Source organism: Branchiostoma lanceolatum, chromosome 13, assembly GCF_035083965.1.
Source record: "Branchiostoma lanceolatum isolate klBraLanc5 chromosome 13, klBraLanc5.hap2, whole genome shotgun sequence".
Lineage (NCBI taxonomy): Eukaryota > Metazoa > Chordata > Leptocardii > Amphioxiformes > Branchiostomatidae > Branchiostoma > Branchiostoma lanceolatum.
The window spans coordinates 17,612,247-17,635,464 of record NC_089734.1 but is presented as its reverse complement, the minus strand read 5'-3'; the positions used below and the strand labels follow the sequence as shown (position 1 = coordinate 17,635,464).

At 39.2% G+C, this 23,218-nt stretch overlaps 2 protein-coding genes across 2 annotated transcripts; both read right to left on the bottom strand.

The window, feature by feature from the left end:
* Positions 1–1,724: 1,724 nt before the first annotated feature.
* LOC136447802 (uncharacterized) lies at positions 1,725–15,409 on the bottom strand. Its single transcript, XM_066446865.1, has 14 exons — positions 15,248–15,409; positions 14,454–14,858; positions 12,365–12,424; positions 10,360–10,509; positions 8,938–9,044; positions 6,602–6,763; positions 6,123–6,210; positions 5,748–5,916; positions 5,205–5,598; positions 4,771–4,908; positions 3,721–3,876; positions 3,249–3,333; positions 2,350–2,485; positions 1,725–2,146 (listed from the first exon to the last, which is right to left on the bottom strand). Exons 1-14 carry the CDS (start codon positions 15,300–15,302, stop codon positions 2,119–2,121), a joined length of 2,133 nt encoding a protein of 710 aa, XP_066302962.1. The 5' UTR covers positions 15,303–15,409; the 3' UTR covers positions 1,725–2,118.
* Positions 15,410–17,953: 2,544 nt separating this feature from the next.
* Positions 17,954–20,975, bottom strand: LOC136447580 (WD repeat, SAM and U-box domain-containing protein 1-like). Its single transcript, XM_066446582.1, has 2 exons — positions 20,802–20,975; positions 17,954–19,903 (listed from the first exon to the last, which is right to left on the bottom strand). Exons 1-2 carry the CDS (start codon positions 20,863–20,865, stop codon positions 19,389–19,391), a joined length of 579 nt encoding a protein of 192 aa, XP_066302679.1. The 5' UTR covers positions 20,866–20,975; the 3' UTR covers positions 17,954–19,388.
* Positions 20,976–23,218: the final 2,243 nt, after the last annotated feature.

Here is a 23,218-nt window from a genome sequence, read left to right as displayed (position 1 = left end):
ACACAGAAAAAACAAGTTGAACATACATATATTACTGAAGACACACACTGAGCGACCGTGCAGCGACTAAAATTGAATCTGTTTTCCCCTTGATTTTATCATTCAAATATGATGCACGAGGTAAAGGTATGACTGAGAAGACAACAAAGCACACAAAACGTAACACAAATTCGTTCTTTATCTCTGGAATTCGTTGAGTGATCTGTGAAATCTTTCAAAAGTTGCTCATATTTGACATTTTGGTCGCGCTGAGAGCGCGCAAGGGTCGCTGTAGAGATTCCACTTGAGCACGTTTTCCAATAGTTCAGCGCTCTCACGGCGCTCTGGGCCATTTAAGGTCGCCGTGAGAGCGCGGTGAGAGCGCCGTCCAAGTTAAGTGGAATGGGGGTCTTACCTGTCAACAAGCGAGACTATTTGCTCTCCACGTTGGAAACACAAAAACTACGCTACACAATGAAAACAGCTTGTCAAACTTGTATTTGACTTGAAATTTACCACAATTACGAACATTGACTGAAATATTACCTCTTATTGAACAGTTAAGTTTACCATGGGGAGCGGAGAGTCTTTGGTATTTGTGATACTCATTTATACGGTATTATATATACATATATATATATATATATGCTATGGGTGATTTATATATATCTACTATGAGTGCTTTATCATTGAACTATTGATATGCCTATATCTCTTGTCGTTCTCTTAATGATCTTTACAATAGGTTAGAGTATATTGACTTCACCACCATACCTGTTTATATTTGTTGAGTAAACCATTTGCACCTGTTGCGATAAAACTTACTCTGGAGAGCTCCGCCGTGTCAAAGGTTTTACGGTAACAGTGTAGAATGCCAAAATCAATTCCGAAGTCAAAGAAGAGGTTTTGAAAGAACAAAAAAGAAGAACCTGACAACGTAGATTTCATAATGAAGGCAACATTTTTTTCTGACCTTTTTTTTCATTCGCACGCTCGCATCAGTTCTGGGGTTCCCAGAGGATGTCATCCATATGTTAAAATCAACATTAACTTATGTGGGAAAAATGAACAAATTAGAAAGTTAACATTTTAAGGAAAAACATCATTTTTCATTACATCTCACCCCCCGTGAAAAAATTGACTGTTCTGAAAGGGAACATTTTTTTTTCCCGTGCGAGAATGAACTCTTTCGTTGGCACCTGTGCAAAAACATTTCCACTACTAGAGTTCGGCAATCCCATACCTTCGCCGACTGGTGTTTACTTGTATGAATGATGTGTAGATGTTGTCCGCCGTGACACCAGCCCCAATCTTGGCACCAGAATGTATTTACTTTTCATGTTTAAATGGACAGGCACTAAAACTGAGCGTTATGGTGACAGATCGGCAAATGTCACTTGAGTACCTGCTGAGAAACGGTCCTATTCCTACGACCACTTGGCACATTTTCAATATGCGTACGTCAGAATTACACGCGTAGTTTCTATCCTAACAGATGCTGTTGAATCGTAGCACTTACATCACCAGCGTTACAAGCCAACTGAAAAGCAAGACGAACGTCCGTTGCATGCCCGAACTCACATTTACTAAAGATTTTAAAGTTAAAGAATCCATATCCATATTCTTCTACTTCATGTGATGTTGACACAAATAATAATTCGTAATATATGCTTTGCTTTGATGTTTATTGCCAATTTGTAAGTTTCCATTCGTAGTTCTGGCATAATGACAGCGCTGAGACAGAATTCGACTGGTTTCGACTTTATTCAGTCTTTTTCAAGAATACAGTTTGCAAGTTGATTTACGCAGTTTTTCATGCATACGAACTCTTCCTGCTGTTAGTAAGCGACCATGCTTGTTAGATCAGAATCATTCACTACATAAAAATGCCTGCAAGAAACCTTAGTTGTTTTAATAATCTATCTTAGATTAAACAGCCCCATGACTTTGCAACGTCTCCTTCTATATGTATTGACATCTATGTACAGCAATTAGAAAACATACACATAGCTGGAAGAAAAAGCTGCAACAATACTGAAAATACTTCGGGTTTTGGTTTTCTCAATTATACCTGCATAGCAGTGTAAAGAAATGTTAAGCACATGATTATCGTCACTGATAATAGTTTAATCAGTCCTATCAAGTTTGAACGTCTGGAGATGGTTTTCTGTAACAAAAATGATTTAAAAAAATTGCATAAGTAGAAATGCAAACTTAAAGGTGTCTTTTCTGTTGTGGAATATCATAGAATATCATTTTGTAATGCAAAGATTATTGTAGGCCTTTTTTCTGAGCTTGACTTATATATATACCTAAAGCGATAATATACTTTTCCAACTTTTTTTCATGCACAAATATTATTAAACTTACCTGTGATGTTTTGCTGTTTTAAACTTCATTGCAAGGACAGAAGCGATGATGACTCCCATGACGACTATTGTTGTGGATACTGCGATGGCAATTATAGCTCCAGATGATAAACCAGCAGGAGGGGATGCAGGGTTACCTACACATGAACATATTATAACTTGTGAACAAACAATTTACTCTTTATTAATCGTTGATTGAATTGACTGATCTTTTATTTGCATCCTGTAATGTTTATCAAATAGGTAATCTTCCACTTCTTCTGTATCTGCCCTACATTGTATATGAATGAAAACTTTATTATCATGTTTTGCGCCATTTTGCGCCCAGCCCATGTGGGCTTATAAGACACCGTATACGTTACATTAATTGCATAAAGAAACGATCAGGAGTACAGATATGTTCATAAATGACTAAAAGCAGAATATGCACAGGGTGGAATAAATGAATAGATATATAACATACAAAAGGTGGATGAACATAAGTATTAAATCAGGTTGGATAATCATAAATGCAAATAAACAGGAGCATATGTAAATAAATGTGTAAATGAAATAAATAGAATATAACAGAAAAAAGCACAAACATTAACATACTGTGGTTGATTCCAATTACTATGAATATATGTTACACTGTAAGAAAAGGTAAACTAAGCCGCCATATGTTATTTATAGGCAAGATGGCAGCTTATTAACTAAACAACACAATTTTCATATCATCTTATTTTGTACCAAACGCCAAACCTGGCTGAAACTATCTAGTAGAGAGTATTCTACTATATTTGTTGATGGTGAGTGTCGATACACATTGTGTGCAATAAATGGTAAGACGCATCACCCAACTAAAACACCTTATACATCAAATCAACTACTGCTCCTGTCTGTTTGCTGCAGCAAACTTACCTGTGAGACATCCTGGTGTCAGGGTGACATCGTCTATCGCTATTGAGCCTGAGGAAGATCTGTGGAGGAGCCCTTCAAAGGATACCTTTAACAAAATATAATGTACATTATATACATTACTGTTTTTGCTATGACCAATTTGCGACATCTAAGAACTTGTTTATGATACAGCAGTGTATTTGTAGATGCTTCATATGAAGGAAAATTGCAACGGGTACCTATAACCACTATCTGAATTATTCTAATTGTTCTAATTAACTTCTAATAAAGTTTTCATTTGTTTGCTGTTCGGGTAAACGATGTTGAAATGCTCTCCCCTTATCTGTCATTGTGCTGTCGATAAGTAAGTGGAAACAACAAACAGTTGGAAATGGACTTTGGTTTGAGTAGGTTTGGTCCGGCATGTTTTTATCTGCAAGCATCCTACGTTAAAATAATCCTAGATTTGATTAGCGTCAGGAAACTCACAAACCTGGAACAGTGAATCCTCTTCTAAAGCCACTATCTGTCTTTGCCAAATTTGTCCCTTTGACACGTTTTGGTTCCACACAGCCTTTCTGTCAGCCTTTGTTTCAACATGAATGGTTAGGCTGGCATTGTTCATGTCCATGAAGTAGTAGAACAGCAGCTAGAAAGTTGCAAAGTAAAAAAAAAACACAAAAACAATTGAGATATATCAAAACACATTTTTACATGGATGTCATGCAATTAAGATAAAGAACTTGATTTTCAAAATTTACTTCGGTTGAAGCAACATTCAATTATAGATAATCGTTGATATTGCAAAGAACTGTTATAATGTAGAATTACCTCAACTACAATATGTTTAAGGAACTATTCAACTGGTGGATGAATAGTGGTAGGTACCCTGGCTATTTTGAATGTCTTGTTTAGCTATCTAAATTGCATCCATTGCGTGCTCTTGAACGTTATTTTGAACGTACTAACCTATGCATATTCTAACACTAGACATTTCTGTCAATGTAAACTACATCCGTTAGGGGTGAATAAATAATTTCGGTCTCTATATTTATTTTGGTATTTGGAAATTGCGGTTTATACTTTTTTAAAGTTCTGAATTTTAGATTTAGACTGTAATAAATAAAAATGGCCGAGACAACCTCTATTCTATTATATGAGATTAAAAACAGAGCCTACCGAACAGTTAGATCCACTTGAGGCGAAATAGGTAGGAAGTTCCAACAATGCATGTGTCTGAGCGCTACCCAAGATGTACATGAATAAGCCATCTGTAATAAAGAAAACAAAATGATTTTATATGCATGAATGAACAATGAAAAATATACATGGGTTCGGTATGTGGCTTTTATCTTGAAACATCAGATTGTTAACAAGGTTATCCACATACTTCATTGCATAACAACAAAAGTCTAATTCATCAATCTATTATCTGTCATATTGAACAAGGATAGCCAAACTCAGTTTAGTGATTAGTGTTTTACAGTGGGGGTCTCTATAGGACGCTACAAGCCATCGATGCATTTGTAATATCAAAATTTACCTGTATTTCCGTTATGGTCTGCAGGAGGAACCCCTGTCTCTGACCCAGCCCGTCCTCGTGTCCAGTCTGAACCATCGTCCTTCTGTTGGACCCAGTTACACAAGCCGGCCTGGAAGTCACATCTCTCTGGGAAGCTTCCTGTATTATAGATGGTGACATATTAACATTTGTTTATGTATTTTTGTCAAACGACTATTGGTGCCCAACACACAACATGTAGAATTGAAATGTTTTCTGTTCTGGCAAAAAACTGCAAGATATTTGACATTATGAATGATCCAACACTTGAAATACATGTATACTATACTTTAAAGCAACACTTAATTCTTAAGCTTCAAACTGCCTATATCAAGATAATAATATACAATTGACAAGATGGATTTATATGAGGACTTTCCACCAAACAGTACACACAGCGATCGTTTTCTACTCACCACAATCACTCTCGTCACTACCATCTCCGCAATCATCAGAGAAGTCACACTGCGCACTGCTCGGTAGACATGCCTCATTACTGCAAACAAATGCACTGTGTCTGCACCGATGCCAGTCACCTGATCAAAATAAGATAACAGTTTTGTCAGTCTCCCTCTGCAATTTTGATCATTGATGGACAGATGTAGGGGGTCATATTGTTTACGGCACATTGTAAACAGAGAAGAAAAAAAATACTGACCCGCACATCTCACAGACACATCTCTGGCATGGTTACAAAGTGGACTCCAGTTTTCCCAGGGCTTCGTGCGACATTCTGTGATTTTGGACTTGTTGTTGGAGTCACAGGTGACGTCATCCAGTAAGATAGGTGTTGCGTCTGGTGCAGGATATCTGTTGCAGCAGATATCGATCAGTATATCGCGATGACTTGCTCTCTTTTTATTAGTCTTCAACAATGACTATTTTTTAACATAGTTGTACGTACATGAAACAACAATCGTCGGATTTCTTTTAGTGTCAAATGTATCACAAAATTATACCTATTGTCTGTCCAGACAGACGTCCTGTACCCCAGTTGAGCACACACCACATCAGCGCTAGTCTGGGTCCAGCCGATGTTACAGATGGTTCCCCAGCGGTGGTTGTAGTAGATCTCCACACGGCCTTCATCGAACCTCGCACCGTCAACTAGTCGGACACTTCCGTCAACTGAAAATTTAGCGAAACATATGTTTGTTTGCTGTGTTACTTTGGGTAATTTTAGGCTCTACAGTATACGTATTAAGATAAAGACAAGTTTTCCTAGCCTTAATAAAATGTTTTACTACTTGTACCATGCACAATGTATTCACATCAGTTTCCAAATCTTCTAGACATCTTTGTAAAAATATTGAACGTTGTATTTGCTGTCTTACCTTCACGCACACAGTCCCAAGAGAACGAGACGTCATCGATAGCAAGTACAGCGTCTTCTCCATGCCCAACTACACCCTGTATGATAACCTGACAGAGAACGTACAGAAGTATAATAGAGCTGTGATGACTGCTTACTTCATATGAATTATATCTAGCGAATCAATGATTGGGTTTGTTCATTGGTTGGACTCCAAAGCAGGGAGAACAGAGAACGAACCTTACATTTCAAATGAAGATATTGATCGGTAGATGGATTTGGAAGCCTCTATCAAAGTGCAACATGCCGCGGTCAAGAAGAAGCGAATTTCGTCCGGAAAGCTGTTCAATGTTCATCAAAGATTGTAAAGCTAGAGGCACATGTCACACAAAAAGAAAAAAAAAAGTCAAATGACGAATAATTATTCAACAAACCAATGTAAAGACAGCACTGAAAAGGACATTTAAAAAATTCTATACACTACATATTATTAATCTGTACCTCAAATGCTTCTCGTTCCATGAAGACAACTGCAGCTTTCTCCCAATTAACTGTTGTTTCATTTGAATACCATGCGGTTCTTTCCACCCCGGTGTTATATAGGCGGGTGAACACGTTAAGGCTGCCTGCATCTTGTTTGGATAAGTAGTAGTGAAGCGTCATCTGAAATACATTTGGAAGAGTTATCCTATATCGTTAAAGATAAGGTTGGCAAAGTTTGGCTAAATAGATCAAGAAAGCTAAGGTGAGTAAGCTTGTGTATTTGTGTGTGTGTGTGTGTTTGCGCGCGCGCGCGCGTGTGTGTTTGTGTGTGTGTTTGTTTGTGTGTGTGTGTGTGTGTGTGTGTGTGTGTGTGCATGTGTATGTGTATGTGTGTGTGTGTGTGTGTGTGTGTGCATGTGTATGTGTGTGTGTGTGTGCATGTGTGCACTGTTGCTAACACCATCAATGCAAAGTTCGCTTCAGTATCCCAGGCCCTCCCTGCACTTGACAACTGCCAGTTACCGTCTTTCCTCCCGGCATTACAGCAGCTACCCACACTCCATGTCTGGGATGTGTACCAGAGACTGCTGGCGGTGAAGGCGAATAAGGCGCCCGGCCCGGACGGCATCCCCCCTAAGGTTATACGTGAGTTTGCATGTGAACTCAGTACTCCGTTTTGTCACGTCCTGACCTACTCATATGCAGAAGGTACAGTTCCCTGCCAATGGAAACAGACAGTGGTTGTTCCAGTCCCCAAGTCCCAGCCAGCCAACCTCGACCAGTTGAGACCCATCTCCCTGACATCACATTTTGCGAAGGTCGCCGAGTATTTTGTCACCAAATGGATCCACGACAACATCACTTTCGATGACAGACAGTTTGGCAGCCTGAAAGGACGATCGACTGTCCACGCCCTTGTGAATTTGGTCGACAAGCTGTTCAAGGGAGCTGAAAACCCGTCGACTATTAGCACAGTTGTAGCCACGGACTTCTCTGAGGCTTTCGACAGGGTTCATCATAACACTGTTATCAATAAGCTGCTGACCAAGGGATTAAGACCGGAGTTGGTTCCGTGGGTTTGCAGTTTTATCTCCGGTAGGAGACAACGTGTGCGGTACCGTCAGTCCCTCTCCGACTGGGAAACTTTGTCGTGTGGAGTTGCGCAGGGAACTCTCCTTGGTCCTATTCTCTTCTTAGCTCTCATCGACGACGCTGCAGACGATGTCATCTGTCCTGTATGGAAGTATGTCGACGACATGAACTTACTTGAGACGAGAACACTTCGCCAGTCTCCCATCCTACAGGATGCGCTCGACGACCTCTGCCTTTGGACACAAAGAAAATACATGCTCTTAAACGCTGGTAAATGTTTAACCATGCACGTGACCTTCGCCAGGAACCCACCTCTCCCACCCCCTCTCCGAATCAACGATTCAGAACTGGCTGTTGTCCCGAGCCTCAAAGTGCTTGGTCTCCACATACAGAGTGACCTCCACTGGGATAAACAGGTTAACGGCATGGCAGCAAAAGCGGGCAGAAAACTCTTCCTTCTTAAGAGGTTCAAGAAGTTTAACCTGCCCCAAGGTGATCTGGTAGCAATCTATATTGGCTACGTCAGGCCAATATTAGAGTACGCCGTCCCCGTCTGGAACTCCGGCCTGACCAAACACCAGTCTGACCAACTAGAACGGTTGCAGAAAAGGGCGTGTCGCACCATCATGGGCAGCAGTTACAACGGATATTCACATGCGCTGGAACACCTCGGCCTGTCAACACTTGCTACCAGACGTGAACAACTGTGTCTGAAGTTCGCCAGATCCCTGTTGGACTCCGAGTTCAGGGACTGGCTGCCACCACCCAGGACTCAGATCACTGGCAGAGTGACTCGAAACAGCCATAAGCTGAACTGCCCAAAAGCCAGAACGAACCGGTACTTGAACTTTAGCATACCGTACCTGACCCGGCTTATCAACCAATATGATCAATAATTGTCGTCTGTAAATATATAATCAAAATGTCGAGTTTATCCTTTGTCTGTCCTACGAATTGAAATGACGGTTGAAGTCATACTTGATGTTTACGTACGTATATGGCACCGGCTGTATTATATACGATTTTAATCATTGTGCATTGGTTTTAATTCAGTGCTATGCACTGCGACTGCCAATAAAATCATCTTGTATCTTGTATCTTGTATCTTGTGTGTGTGTGTGTGTGTGTGTGTGTGCATGTGTATGTGTGTGTGTGTGTGTGTATGTGTGTGTGTGTGTGTGTGTGTATGTGTGTGTGTGTGTGTGTGTGCATGTGTATGTGTATGTGTGTGTTATTATTTTCATCTCGTCTGTAGAACTTACATTGCAGGATCCCAATACGGATGGGACGATCACTGGGCTGACGATTCTGGCTGTGTCAAAAGGCTGTAGTCTGGCGTCACTACCAACTGATAGAAAATGGCCTCCATCTAAACAATACCAATTTCCGAACAACATTATTGCTTCAATATCTTAAATTGATGTGATGCTTGCTGTTTGTACTTTTGTCAGCTTAGATTTTTTTTTGTGAAGTGCAAACAAATTATTTTGAACCTCCTTAAAATTGAGATGATACAGGATGATTTTGTTTTTATCTGGCCAAATGTACAGTCAATTAAAATCAAGGGATAATAGAAATAGCAAACAAGATTGGCAACATAAAAAGATGTTGCCATGGCGACGGTGGTCTCTGTTAACGTTTTCGTTTTTAGCCCACATGCAAATAAGGACCTCGCATAAATCATATCAGTCGATCACCTTCTCTACCAAAATAACACAAGTTGTCTAATGTATGAAAATCTTGTTTTCACAAAAGAAGATATCGTACCATTTCCTCATAAATTATGTAAATGAGGCCCTCTATGCAAGATTTGTGTCTAATAGTGGCCACATTTATTTAACTTCCGAATGGTGCAAAAATGAAATCCCCATCATTTACCACTATGGATTTATAGTATTTTGTCATTAATTATGCAAATTAAGTATCAATTTGCATAATTGATATCTATCGATATTCATCTCTTTCTCAGTTACATATGTCATGTGTTTGAGAGTCTTATAATAGAATTCAGCTGATTTATTAACTGTCCTCATTAATTATGCAAATCATATATTGATTTGCATAATTGGCGTATGATTATGTAAATCATCACTTAAGCTATCTACACACAAAAAATTATGATGATCCGTCATCCCCTTCTTGCGTTATTCTCTTTCAAAGTTTGAGTCAAAATCAGCTCCTGCAGTTCCAAAAAAAGCCGCTAGGGGGTCCAAATCTACAGGACATGTTTTCCTAACAAAGGGCTATCCACCACTTAAAAATCATGACTAAAGCATGTTCAGAAGACGAGATTTGAAAAGTGAAAGTTCTCCTGCAGTACCATAGAAAGTCGCTAGGGGGCCCAAAATCCAATCATTACAATGTCTCCCACAGACCTACCCACCTACAAAATATGAAGACAATACATCCAGGCTTTCTTGAGTTATCGTCCCATGGACTTTCACATTCCTGTACAATTCCTAGAATTCTTGCAATCTGCACACAATATAGTAAAAATTTGGCTCGCCCCTGAGGCGTCGCCAAAAACAACAGGGTCTAAGGAGAAAATTAAGATAAAGGTCATTTGGAAGGAAATTCAGAAAATTGCTTGGGGTTTGATATGACTTGCTCAATTTACCTCATTATATAAAATTTGCTTAATTCCCTTCACAATATAAAATTGTAGTATCAATATAGATACTCACGGATCCCTAAGGTACTGTCGACTGGAGGCAGATTAGGTGCTTTAGACTCGCCAGCTGTCTGTGTTGTCCAGTCGATGTCATCGGTTGTCAGCTGACGCCATTCGCAGGTTCCTATCGCTTCGAAGTTACAAGGTGCTGGGTGTCGGGTCTCTAATGCGGGGAGGGGGGGATTGGGGCAGAGTTGTTATATGTTACGTTTAAAAGACTTTCTGTTCGACCAAACATTTATATCAAACGACTTAGATAAAAAAATCTAAATGTGTAAGTAAAAATAGATTGAGGAAAATAAAAACTGTGAATGTTTTATATGGATCACTTTGCTTACCCGATAATGATAATCTGTACCTTCCTACGAAAGCAAACTAGAAGAGGCCAAACATGACCCTAGCTAGGTCACTCTGGAAAACACTGAATGATATGATGAGTAAAGGCTGAAATCACCCAACTTGTGCAGTCGAATAGGATGGTGTTTACCTGACCAAATCATAGCGGAGTATTTCAATAACTTCTTCACTCAAAAATTGGGAACACTGCGAATTGGGCTAAACTCACAGATGAGCGCCAACTTACTTACCTTCAAGTTGATACAGAGAAAAATCATGGAAAACAAAGACTGAAACTTCACAAATGATTTGCCACTTGTCACAACAGAAGCTACCTCAGTTATGTTCGCTGATGACACATCTGGCTACAAATGTGCACCGTCTGTCTCAGCGATCACATCCACCCTGCAGAAGGAGCTGGATCACATAAGTGACTGGGTTCTCATGAACAGGTTATTCCTCAACACATCCCAAACAAAGTCAATGGCAGTTGGAAGTAAACCCAGAATAAAAAAAGAATCCAGTACTCACCTTATACTCGAATGGCCAAGCTATCCAGGAAGTTAAAGCAACAAGACTCCTGGGCAGTACCCTTGATGAGTGCCTGACTTGGGACAGCCATACAAACGTAACGGTAAGGAAAATGGCCTGCTGACTGGGAAAGATTAAGAAATGTGCCACCTACCTAGGGTCTTCACTGCTTGAGCTCCTAAAAGAATCCCCCACACTGTCACAAATTGATTACTGCTCACCGGTTTGGTCCGTCACTTCACAGAAGAACATTGAACTACTACAAGTCATGCAAAACAAAGCGGCACGCCTGGTGCTACATCGTGATTACAGGACCTCAGTACAACACCTCCGAGCTCCATGCATCGCTTTCATGTCAGCCAGTTAAACAAAGGCTTATAGTTAACACTGTCTCCCCGGTAGAGCGAATCCTTTCAACACACCAACCAGAAGTTATCTACAAATAATTGTGTCCTGTATCCCACAACCACAGCTACAATACCTGCCACGCCAGCTACAATGCACGCTACGTACCGTCTGATGAAGCCCAAAACAAATGCACTGAAGAAGACTTTGTATATAGATCTATATCAATGTGGAATAGCTTACCAGAGTGGATTAAAACGACAGCAAAAAGTAAATTCAGACAAGAATATGTAGAGCACATGTGTAGACAGAAGTGGATAAGGCACATGTGGTAATATAATAGACAATTTTCATCAAGAGTTGTTAAACACATGCGGTAATATACAGGAGTGGTAAGGCACATGTGTCAATGTAATATGTGTTGATGTAAGTTGTAAATACTTTTATCAATATCAATGTCGTTCGTTATATGTACGTTTGTTTTAATACTCCAGGAAGATGATGGAGTGAATAAAGTATCCAAGTATCCACGTTTATCTTCGTATAATTATAAAATGTTTCTATCCGACTGCACACGGTTTCACACGTCTCCAAAAAGTAACTAACCATTTTTCTTTTCTACATTGCCTTAAAAGTACTTGACATTTGTGTTGTTGCACCTATACTTGATACCCAATGCATTTGATGAACCATGATTGAAGTTGGAATCATACCTTAGACATGATTGATCATAAAACAAAGCACAACGTATCATGTTGGTGATGTGCATAGACTATAGCTCAGTGTACTTAATATTAAGTTCTCACCTCGGCATGTGTCATCGTTTTGATCGTACACCTCGCCATCTGGGCAAAGTGGAAGCGTCCCTAAGAAACACGCATGTTACAACATTAAGGACGTTTTTGTATGTATGAATTTATAACAAGGTTAGCCCTTAACCAATTGGTCACAGGGACGAACAAATGAAGTTTTTACATCATCCTATAGTATGTGACGTGTTATAGAAGGTACGAACAATACATCCCATAGAAACTATTCTACAGGCATGAGCTAAGTAATACATGTAACGGGAGGGGCCCTACAAAGAGATGCTCCCTAACAAGACGGATTTTTAATGATCTCATTATGCATGTTTGTTGCCACTGACTATGCGGATTAGAAAGGTAAATAAACCAAGTTTATACATACAGATGTTATTTGTATTTAAACTTTTACATATTATTTTCTTGTTTGTTGAAGAAATAGAATTTTAACAATAATAATGATGGTAGCGCCGCGGCCGAATCACTACGGTATCGGGTAAGGGTGTAGCCACGACTAGTCAGCTGCAATATATATCCTGTACCAAGCAGACAATCACACAACAATTATAAGAAAAAAATGTTTAAAAAACACTGAAAATTCGGGTCTTCAAATATGTGTTGAGTAAAAAATCGTCTATTTAAAAACAACATAATCCTCGCTGTCGTCGTTATTTTCCCGCTGGAGTGCGGCCGTGAAAATGGCAACTCGAGAAAAACCGCTGTGAGGTCCGAAGATTTGTTGCACTCTAATATATGATTCGTAACGACTGTTAAAATGAAATTGCATGGAGAGATGTCGAAGATGTTTTTCGATAAGTAGACGGAGTTTTGCTGATGTTAGCGATGTCAATTTTTCGAAATGATTCAGTTAGTCGGCTGCCTCATTCAGTGCATTCAGCCCATTTCCTGTTGAAACATGTCATGAGATGGTTTCGCTAGATACAGCCATTTTCACATGAGGTGAGAAGTGCACAAAATCACAATTTTAATGTCAAAGAAAGTTAGCGCTCATTCCAAGTCACCACAAGGGTTTTTAAATGATATTTGTAATTAGTTTGAATTGATTTAAATAAAAGAATATCTAAGTTACGATAGTTCTTAATTTTTCACAAAAATTGAATATAAAAGTTTGAATTTATTTGAATCCAATTAGATGTTTTAGAAACATTTTGAAAGGAACTGCACACAAAAATCTTTATTGACAATAATTTGCAAATATCTATGAGATTCTTCTGAATTTCGAAATATAGAGAAATGTTTACAAGACGTTCTAGATAGTGGATTTGGGTAATTGCCCCATAAAAAGTAGCTGCTAATCCAGCCCTATTGTCTGCCTCTGTAGATTTTTAGATTTCACTGCTAGATCCTTTGTGGCAAGCCATCTATGCATGGTGCCCATGAATAATTCGCAAAGATGTGTGAATTGCTTTCTTCACAGCCCACTTACCCATTTACAAAATGTTACAAATAATTGTAAAAATGGTAGAAAATGGTAGAATGCTGTAACCAGTATTTAGAAACTATATTAGAAATACCATAGCCCACATAATTAATATTTCCAAAGTTTTTACACACCCGGCCAAATGATTATCAAGTTGAAATGACTTTCACAATATTTCCAAAGTATGAAATCTTCTGGACAAATAATTACAAAGAATTAAAAACAGTTGTAAATGATGACAATGACAACCCTTTTGGTGACTTTGAGTGGACTCTAGAATATCATAGAATCCAATTCCTATTTCTGTTTTCTGAAATTTACCACTAACTTCAGAAGAGAGCAAAATTTCATAGGCGACTTAAGTTATTGTACCTTGCGTCGCGTAGCACAAAATCTGAAAACGAATTCATCTGAAAACGAATTCACGAGAACGTCTTGGAGGATTTCCTGGTTGTAAAGTGTGACAGGTTCATATCATGAACCGTATGAATGCGTTACTTCCCCAAACTTGTTCTCAAAATTGATGTGTTTAAATTATTTCTATCAATACCTGACCACTTTCTGGCAAGTAGCAATGGGGTGTCGTGAGTTCGAACCCATTAATAAACGTTTTATTATTGGTATATAAAATGTATATTATTTCCACCTCACCTGCACAGTAGGCCTGGGAACAGCTAGTCGGTGGCACCAACTCGTACACGTAGAAAAGCCCTTGTGTATCCACACACCGTTTGACCTGGATGTTCCACGGGAAAGGACAACAGTTCCCCGGTACACCGTAATTAGGACAAACCGTTCGGTTGACTACAGTACTGTCTGTCGGTAGGGTTCCGTTCATCCATATAGGAACCTGGGTCCCACAGTGGTACGGTTCCACACAGGTTGTAGGGATCTCACCGCCAACATAACTGATAAACCGGTACCAGCCTTTTGATAACGTGTTGTCACAAAGGAGGTTACCTCCCGACCCAACCTCGGCCGCAGCACTTCGGCGAGCCTGGTTAAGCTCTTGGTAGCTCGTACATGGGTCGGAAGACGCCGGATGGTAAACGAACACTAGAAACAAAGCATGCCATTCAGTATCCAACCTGAAATACTAACTAAAAGACGTGCAGATACAGACAAACAGCAGGAACATTAATGGCAAAATGTGACAAGCAAGAACAGTCGGAACAGACATCGATAAATATGTCTGTACCCTGAGTCAGTATTTACTGTTTAAAATTTGTATCCTAGCCCCAAACCACCCCCACCCCCCCTTCAACACACGTTTTAGCAATGCCTACTAGATAGTAGCTAACGTTACGGCAGCTAGCCTTTCAAACTTCGCGAACTAACCATTGAAACAGGCAGAAACGTCTTTTAAAATCGTACATGCCCCCCTCCCATAGATAATCGCCCGACGTCATCGTAATTACGTTAATAAGTCAGCAATTGCAACTCACCTGCTTTCAACAGGAACAGGGACACCAGTGAATGACATCGCAACAGGTATCTCATTGCGCCCTGTTCTTCAGGTTACATTTATTCACGAAATTTTTAACAATGCAACGATTTTTGTTGACAACGTTTCTGGCGCGAGAAGGTCATAACCTGCCGTTCCCAGGCAGCCGGTGCATGTTTCTGTAAACATTGGCAGTCTATATTAGATCGTTTCGTTGTCAAATATTTGGGTCACGTGTCTGCACTAAGCTGGGTAATGTAGTTATTTACACATGAAAGGCTCAGGTCCTATCTAGATCAAATAATGACATAATGGGAATAACCGACATAAATCCTGATCATGAACAACGGAGCATACAATCACATCAGCATAAGAAAAATTCATGATCCTAAACAGGAATCCTGCCGTTCTCTTTCGTCTTTCAATCGTGACTAATATATTTGTTTAACGTCAAAACTACTGACTTGATAACCAATAAAAAACGTAGTATATTGAGTCTTTTTTGTTGTTATTGTAACCTGATTTATCTATATTCTAGCTTCTATTACCCCTATCCAGAAATGTACTTGTAGCAGGCGCTAGCGCTATCAGTGATGTCATATAAACATTAACGCCTTTGCCAGGTGTCCATGGCATGTTTACGGCTATTTTTCATCACTCTGGTCAACACCATTTGTATGTCAAACAAGGAAAAGAGATCTCATACTGCGATAACGTGTCAAGTGACATAAAAGGTCAAGGCAAAACAAGAACATGTTTTTCACTTTTTTTTAATCTCAACGTACAATTTTCCCGCCTTACTTGGGCATTGATTTAGTTTCTTTTGCGATACAAGTTGACAGAAATATTACTCTTTGTTCGTTATTTAATGTCATCAGAGATGCATTTAGATGCCGTAAGATGGATGATGAATAAGTTCTGAGCCTCACTAAGAAATACAATGTACATGTCAAATTATTACATTGTATGAAATCTATCATCAGTATTTACTAGGTATCAAAGTACTGTTTTCGCTACTTTCAAGTTGACATCCTTTAAAAGTGAGTAGGTGACTAGAAAAAACAGGGTGAACCGTGATCAGACAGTCGCAGAGGTGACGGCGCGCATGGCGCTCGCTGTTCGCTTCCTTCACGCTCCCATGGTGACGTTGGCGCTCTCTCGGCGCTCACACCACACTCCAATTTGAGGTCGCAGAGAGAGCGCGACCAGAAGGCTCCCATTCCACTTGACGGCGATGACGCTGTGCGCTCGCTGTGCCCTACATTGAATCTGTATAACGATTGATTTTATAACTGTAATACCATCCATCATATACAAGCAACGGGGCAACCGAAAAGGCAACAAAACACGAAAAGCGGAAAATATATATATATTTTTTTTAAATCTATAAAATTCTTTGAGCATTTAGTCAAATTGTAAGTTGGGTGAACATGTGGCGATCACAGCGAGGTCGCCGGCCTAGTGGAATGGTGTAAATGACAGCACAGGGATATTATGACCTCAGTGCGGTACACTAAACCTTAAACTGTCACATAAATTTTATCGTGCGTGACAACGCTATCAGGAAAATAGCTCGGGTACTTTGCTTGGGGTCTATACCTGTCTGCAGGTAACAATAAGTTTATTGACATCTGCATTAATCAATGTCGTGGTGCCAGTTTAGAAATATATCTTGCGGCAGCTACTTGTTAGTGTACAAAGCATATCCAAATCCAATTACCAAAGTGCAGAGTCTTTGGAACCTTGTACGTAAACTCGTTGTAAAAGATCGTAATCTTAAACAAGCAAAGCCTTTCAATTTATAGCCTACGCAAGTGGTTTAAAGAAGTACTTGTGTTGAGGGAAGGCCGTTCGGTGTTATTGAAGTCATAATAGTTGCCAAGAACCAAGACTCGTGTTTTGCCCAGAAAAAAAAAAAACGAATTCAGTGGTCTTGGGATCGAATCATATGTCACCGGTGTTGTGCCCTTGGGAATGGAACTTTACATGATTCACACGCCATCCAGAGGTAAAGGCGTTGAAAAGAGAGTGCTTGGCTCCACCTTCCAATACCGCCCTCAAAAAGATTATGAGGTTACATTCATCTTTTATTACCAATGTAATTTTCTGTAACGATAACATAGATGTAGTGATATATCAGTCTTAATGTATATGAACATATCAGCGGTCGGACATTTGACAACAGGGACCAAGATTTTATCCAGTTGGTCAAACTTAACAGACGAACATCGCAGCATTTCAATTAAGAATGGAAGGTCGCAGAAAAGTAACCCCAAACACGTCCTGCCATAAAATAGACCTTAAGCACCCTGGTGAAATATGCGTTGCATTTGTATACTAGGCAAAATCAAATCACATTGTAAAATGCCATAAGAGAAATGAATATAGATATAATCAATGTCGTCTCTAGAATGTCTATAACACCTGGATATCTAATGTGTGCATTCCTATAGGAGATTAACAATGCACTTATTAATGTATATCTTTGTCAAAAATAGCAGACTCTCAAATATCGACAATGCTACCTGAGAGTCGATGTTATGGCCTGTAACATTTGCGAATAAAAAAAAATGGATATGAATGTATTCGGTGATGTCATAAAACACCAACCTCTCTGCCTCAGTGTTAAGGAAAAATGATCAACCCGATTTGTATGGATAACAGAAAAAAAAATCCGATACTGCGATTAAGTGTCAGGTGTATTTTATTGATATTACTCAACACTGCAAAAGTGTAAACAAAGAAAATCGATTCTGTAATTTTATGTTTATATTTTAAGTTTTTTTTTCTTGCATTTCACAAAATGAACAACACATAATACAAAGCAAGGGGAAAACAAAGTACAGAAATATAACATAAGCCACCGATCCAAAACAATAAGTAAAGGTGGAACAGAAATGAGCTATAATCAATATCCATGAAAATAATGATAACAGTATCATTGGCAAATAAATATAACAAAAATAATATGAACCAAAGATTACAGAACATTGAAATCGAACAGAACTTACGATGACAAATGAAATATAAAAAGTCCATATCAACAAAACTATCAGAACATGTAACAAAAAAACAATAGTGACTGATCAGTGGCAAATGAATATGGCCGAAAACGATATCAACTAAGAATAAAAGTTATTACATTTGATAAAAATTTCAAAAAAAAATATTAACATGCAAAAACATATTGTTAGCATAGCGTCAATACAGAGGAAAAAAAACGAAATCTTAATTAGATGCGTGTATCATTTTCCCCCATTTGTTGTTATGTGTTTTTTTTTATAAAATCGGACTACAGAACATTAGTGCTGTTTATCTTGCATGCTGTATATCAGACGAAAAGTTGGTTCTTAGTCATGCTTACTTACTGTCTACAATCTCTAGAAAAGGCAAACAATATTCTACCTGTAGCATTGGCATGGTCTGAATTTTCAACATGTATGCGATATGTGACATATATATTTGATGAGGAATTGAAATAAGAAACATGATACCAGAATGCTTTATAGCATACTTGTACTAATGTGAATGATATATTTGACGTTTAGTTGGTTGTAACGTTTTGACAAGTTTAGCTGTTCATGTTTCGCTGTTGAGTCACTTAATCTTCTAACAGTCAACAATTCTCAGCTGGGTAAATATAATTTAATACTCAGTCATACCTAAGTTATACTACCACACGTAAGCCCAAATAGAAGATCGCTATCTGAGATAAATGACGGCGGTAAAAGACGCGATTGATTCTTTATACAGTATGTTTGACCCGAATGTCTTTTGCCGCCTTTGGCATCCTGATAAGCGACATCGTTGTCTATCTTAGGACGTTTTAAAATGATTTAATTGAAATTGTATACAAGAAGAAAACAGTTATCAAAATCGCAAGATTATAATCATCAAATTGTTTTTAAATACAACAAATACCAGTAAGATATCAAATGAATGCATTTTACAGTGTATACACAGTACTCTTTTGTGAAAGCCACTAATGTCTGCCTCCTAATGGCCTTCTCACATTTTTGTAACCTTCCGAGTGACGTAGCAGTGTTTACTCATCTAGAATAGGCTTAGTGACTTTTAAAAGAATAGTACCTAAGGACGTTAGCAGCAGCTAACATTTAACAATGCTAACGTTCTGTATACATCTAGCAGTCCACATCTGTCATGGGAGTGGCACATCTGGATGAGTCTGACTGAGCAGAGCCCGGTCTTACATCCTGGCTAGGGTGTCTGTTGTTTGCCCTTTTCTGTCGCCTTTTGCGAAAGCTGTCGATCTCCTCGCGTAGATCTTCTACTGGCTGAAGTTCAAGTCCGTGAACCTTCATGTTTGGTGTACAGCCGTTCCGTTCATACCAAGCCGTTATGGCTGACCTGTCATAGATATAACTATCGTTTGCACGCACAGGGTCCTTCATCACACTGTTGCTTATTGGGCAGATATACTTTCTAGGAACAAGTTCATTGGACCTAGCATTCTCGGAGGTCCCCTCGCTACGGAGGGCTGTCAGAATGGCATGTGCTTTAGCTAAAGGTATTCCAAAGTTAATCAGGTCTACCTCTTTACAGGACTGAAGGTTTTCATACGTGAAGTGATTTTCCGTCATGATGTTTATGTAGTCATCGAAGCCGTTTATCTTCAGAAAGTTCCGAAGTCGGTCATCTAAAAGCAAAAAAATGCAAACATTTAAAAGAATATTGTAGTTATAATATGGTATAACAGAAAACCATGACAGTCTAGGTTTGGAAACAAGTGATAGATATATCACAATTTTTAGTGTTAACATATAAATATACAAAGCCAACAAAGCCAGTTAAACCACTATATACATAATATAATAGTGGGTCCCGGGATTTAATCCCAGGTGCGCCCAGAGACATGTCCGAACTTGCGCCCCGACGTTGTGCACTTGGGAAAGGCACTTAACACGGCTATCCTCACTTCACTCAGGTGTAAATGAGTACCTAGCTCTTCTAGGGTTAGGGACGTCCCTCGGATAGGACGTTAAATGGAGGTCCCGTGTTTGGGGAGAGCCACACCCCGCGCACGTAAAAGAACCCACCACACCTTTCGAAAAAGAGTAGGGGCATGCCATGGTCCAAATCCCTTTATCTGGAGTTGGTGATTCACTACAAATCACCCGGATGGAGGCCTGGCGAACCTCCGTCTCGTATTAGCCACACGGTGATTTACATCATTCACCCGGGTGGGAGATCTGGCGCATCACTGTCAACGAAAGGGTATGTCACCCCGTAAAGGGGCGGTATAACCCTACGCAAGGGGCCAGTTCTGGCCTGTGCACGTACTACTACTACTACATGATATATGAATCCTATATCTTTCTCGTACATGTAGTATCAAGTTTAAAAGAAACAATGTGCTCAAGAATGTCGCGACTCCTTGTGACAATGTGACAAGGTTGCAAATATGTCCTTTTCTCACATAGAATATATTATTTTTTCTAATAAGCAAGAAAGGATGAGACGAATTTCTTTTGAGTAACGCCTGGATTTGTAAGTGATACCAACTTTTGGCTTATTTCGTCCCAATCAATACTTACCGACTAGTATTGTGTAGTTATTATCGTTCCCGCACGTCACGTTGGACTTCCCATCCGTTGCCATGCCAACAGTGTTCTTCACCAGTGACGCCTGGCTACTGCTGTCTACTGAGAACAGGTCTTTAGATGACGCGTATGCAGGAATGGCGTAGGCTCCATCAGGTTCAATTTGTTCAACCTATAGGTGTAAAAACAACATGTATTCACCAATTTATGTTTCGTGTTAAGTGCGACAAAAAAAAATTGCTACAACAGTTTTCACCGGTACCCATTTGTTCCCAAATGATTTACTTGTCTCTTTCAGATTCGTTTCTTTAATGTCTGATGTTTAGTTGTCATTGTTGCTGTAAAATGATAAAATTGATCTACTTGCCTGTCCCTTCCTTTCCCCTAGTGTGACAGACCACTCTTCAACTCGCCTTCCTGCGCCAGCCAAGGACTCATAGTTGTCTGGTGAATATATAATACATAAGATATAATTGCATTGAGGGAATGATATATCATTACAACATGTTAACTCCTTCTGGATTCCAGGTTACCCCAAAGTAAGGAATTTTGATTCCATTGTTGGTAGTTAATGTGTGTTTCATTACTAAGCCTGATGTTTAGATAGGCTGAATCTTACTTGTATTGCTCCTTCGTAAGTCTTCGTAGGTTCTGACATAACCATCTTCGCGTTACTCCTTCAGGATTCCAAATTTTCAAACTAGGAAATTTTTATTTCGAGAATTTCTGTGATTTCTTTCATTTCAACACTTAGCTTGATGTTTGGATGGGATGAATCTTACTTGTATTGCTCCTTCGTAAGTCTTCGTAGGTTCTGACGTTACCATCTTCACGTTGTGGTGGTGCTGGTAAATGTCTGAGTTGTTGACTGTTGTTCTGGTTGTTGTTGTGGTATCTGGGCAGGGACACGATATAACCTAAGTTGAGTTGCTTTTAGGTCACATTTGATTCCTTACCAACGATATAGAACTCTACCCTTATGGAGCAGCTTTCATGTAACTAAGAAATAGATGACTCTTCGATATAGTATAAAAGATAACAAATGGATTTTTCATTGAAAGTGCTAAGATTTTGAAGCAAAATATGTTATCACAAAAGTATAATGCATCTCACATTTGTTATCATTGCTCACCTTTTTTTCTTTATCTTCTTACGTCTGCAATAGACAATGAAGGTAGCAACACCGATGCCTACAAGAACTACTGTCACGCTGGACACAGCAATGAGTATGACTGTTGTGGACGACAATCCATCTTGGTCACCTAGGAGTTATTAGCACACTAAATTAGAAAATAAGGCGATATTGTTTTTGTTTTTGATTCAAATCATCAAGGGTATAATGTTTTTTAATGACTGAAATGCAATAAGTTATGTAAATAACAGTATGACAGCGTGTCATCCGAGAGAATTACCTTCCGTGTGTAGAGCACAATATGTCGCGAAAGACACATCGTCCACAGCTATGTCACCTTGGTCTCCAGTCCCAACTACAGCCTCAAGGTAAACCTACATATACGAATACACACAGCTTATAAGTTAATTGAAACCATAGTTGGATTAATAGGACAAGGGATGTTTCATGAAACGCCAATTAGGAAGGGTAAAATGATTAATTCTGGTCGGATCCTAACATATTGCCCGGTCATAAAAATACACATTGGCTTTATCCAAACAAAATAATACAAATTATATCTAACTTTCTAATTTTCGAAAAACCAATGTAAGTAAATATACTAGTATGCGATTTTTGAGTCAAAGTCATCCAAGCATCCCAGAGTTATGTTTTAAGTACCTGATATTTTCTGTAGTGGGATGTGATGCCGACCGAACCGAAAAGCCACCCTCTTCCCTGCTGGCCCTGCCGTCGCCACACTTCCTCCGTTGACTCATTATCCGCCCCCTTTACCAGCACGTGCAGACTGCCGATGTCACGGCCTTGCATGTGGTAGAAGAAGCGAAACTAGACGGGAGAAGAAAGCAGCAACAACATGAATACAAAACGTAAACCTGTCCGCAATGGGGAACAGATATTTACAGCTCAATTGGTTCCATATTTCTTGCTTTTGTTCTTATAAACATTAGGTATTCTCTAAATCATCAAATCTCAAAGCATTAACATACATACCTGGCATGGTGAGTCATCTGTTAACACGGGGCTGATGAGTTGTGCCTTCTGTCCTTCTTCGCTGTCTGAAGAATCAATGAATATGTAGAAACCTGGATGGGAGGTAGAATAACAAATCAAACGTTAGTTTCCTGTAATATTGAATTCTCACAATTCCATTTCTATTTATCTTGCCATTTTTCAATTGATGTGAATGATTATATTATACAAATAAACGTGTAGATATAATTCAAAGTCACTATGAAGGTACAAAGGCAACAGTAGTATTACTTTGCTGATTGAATGT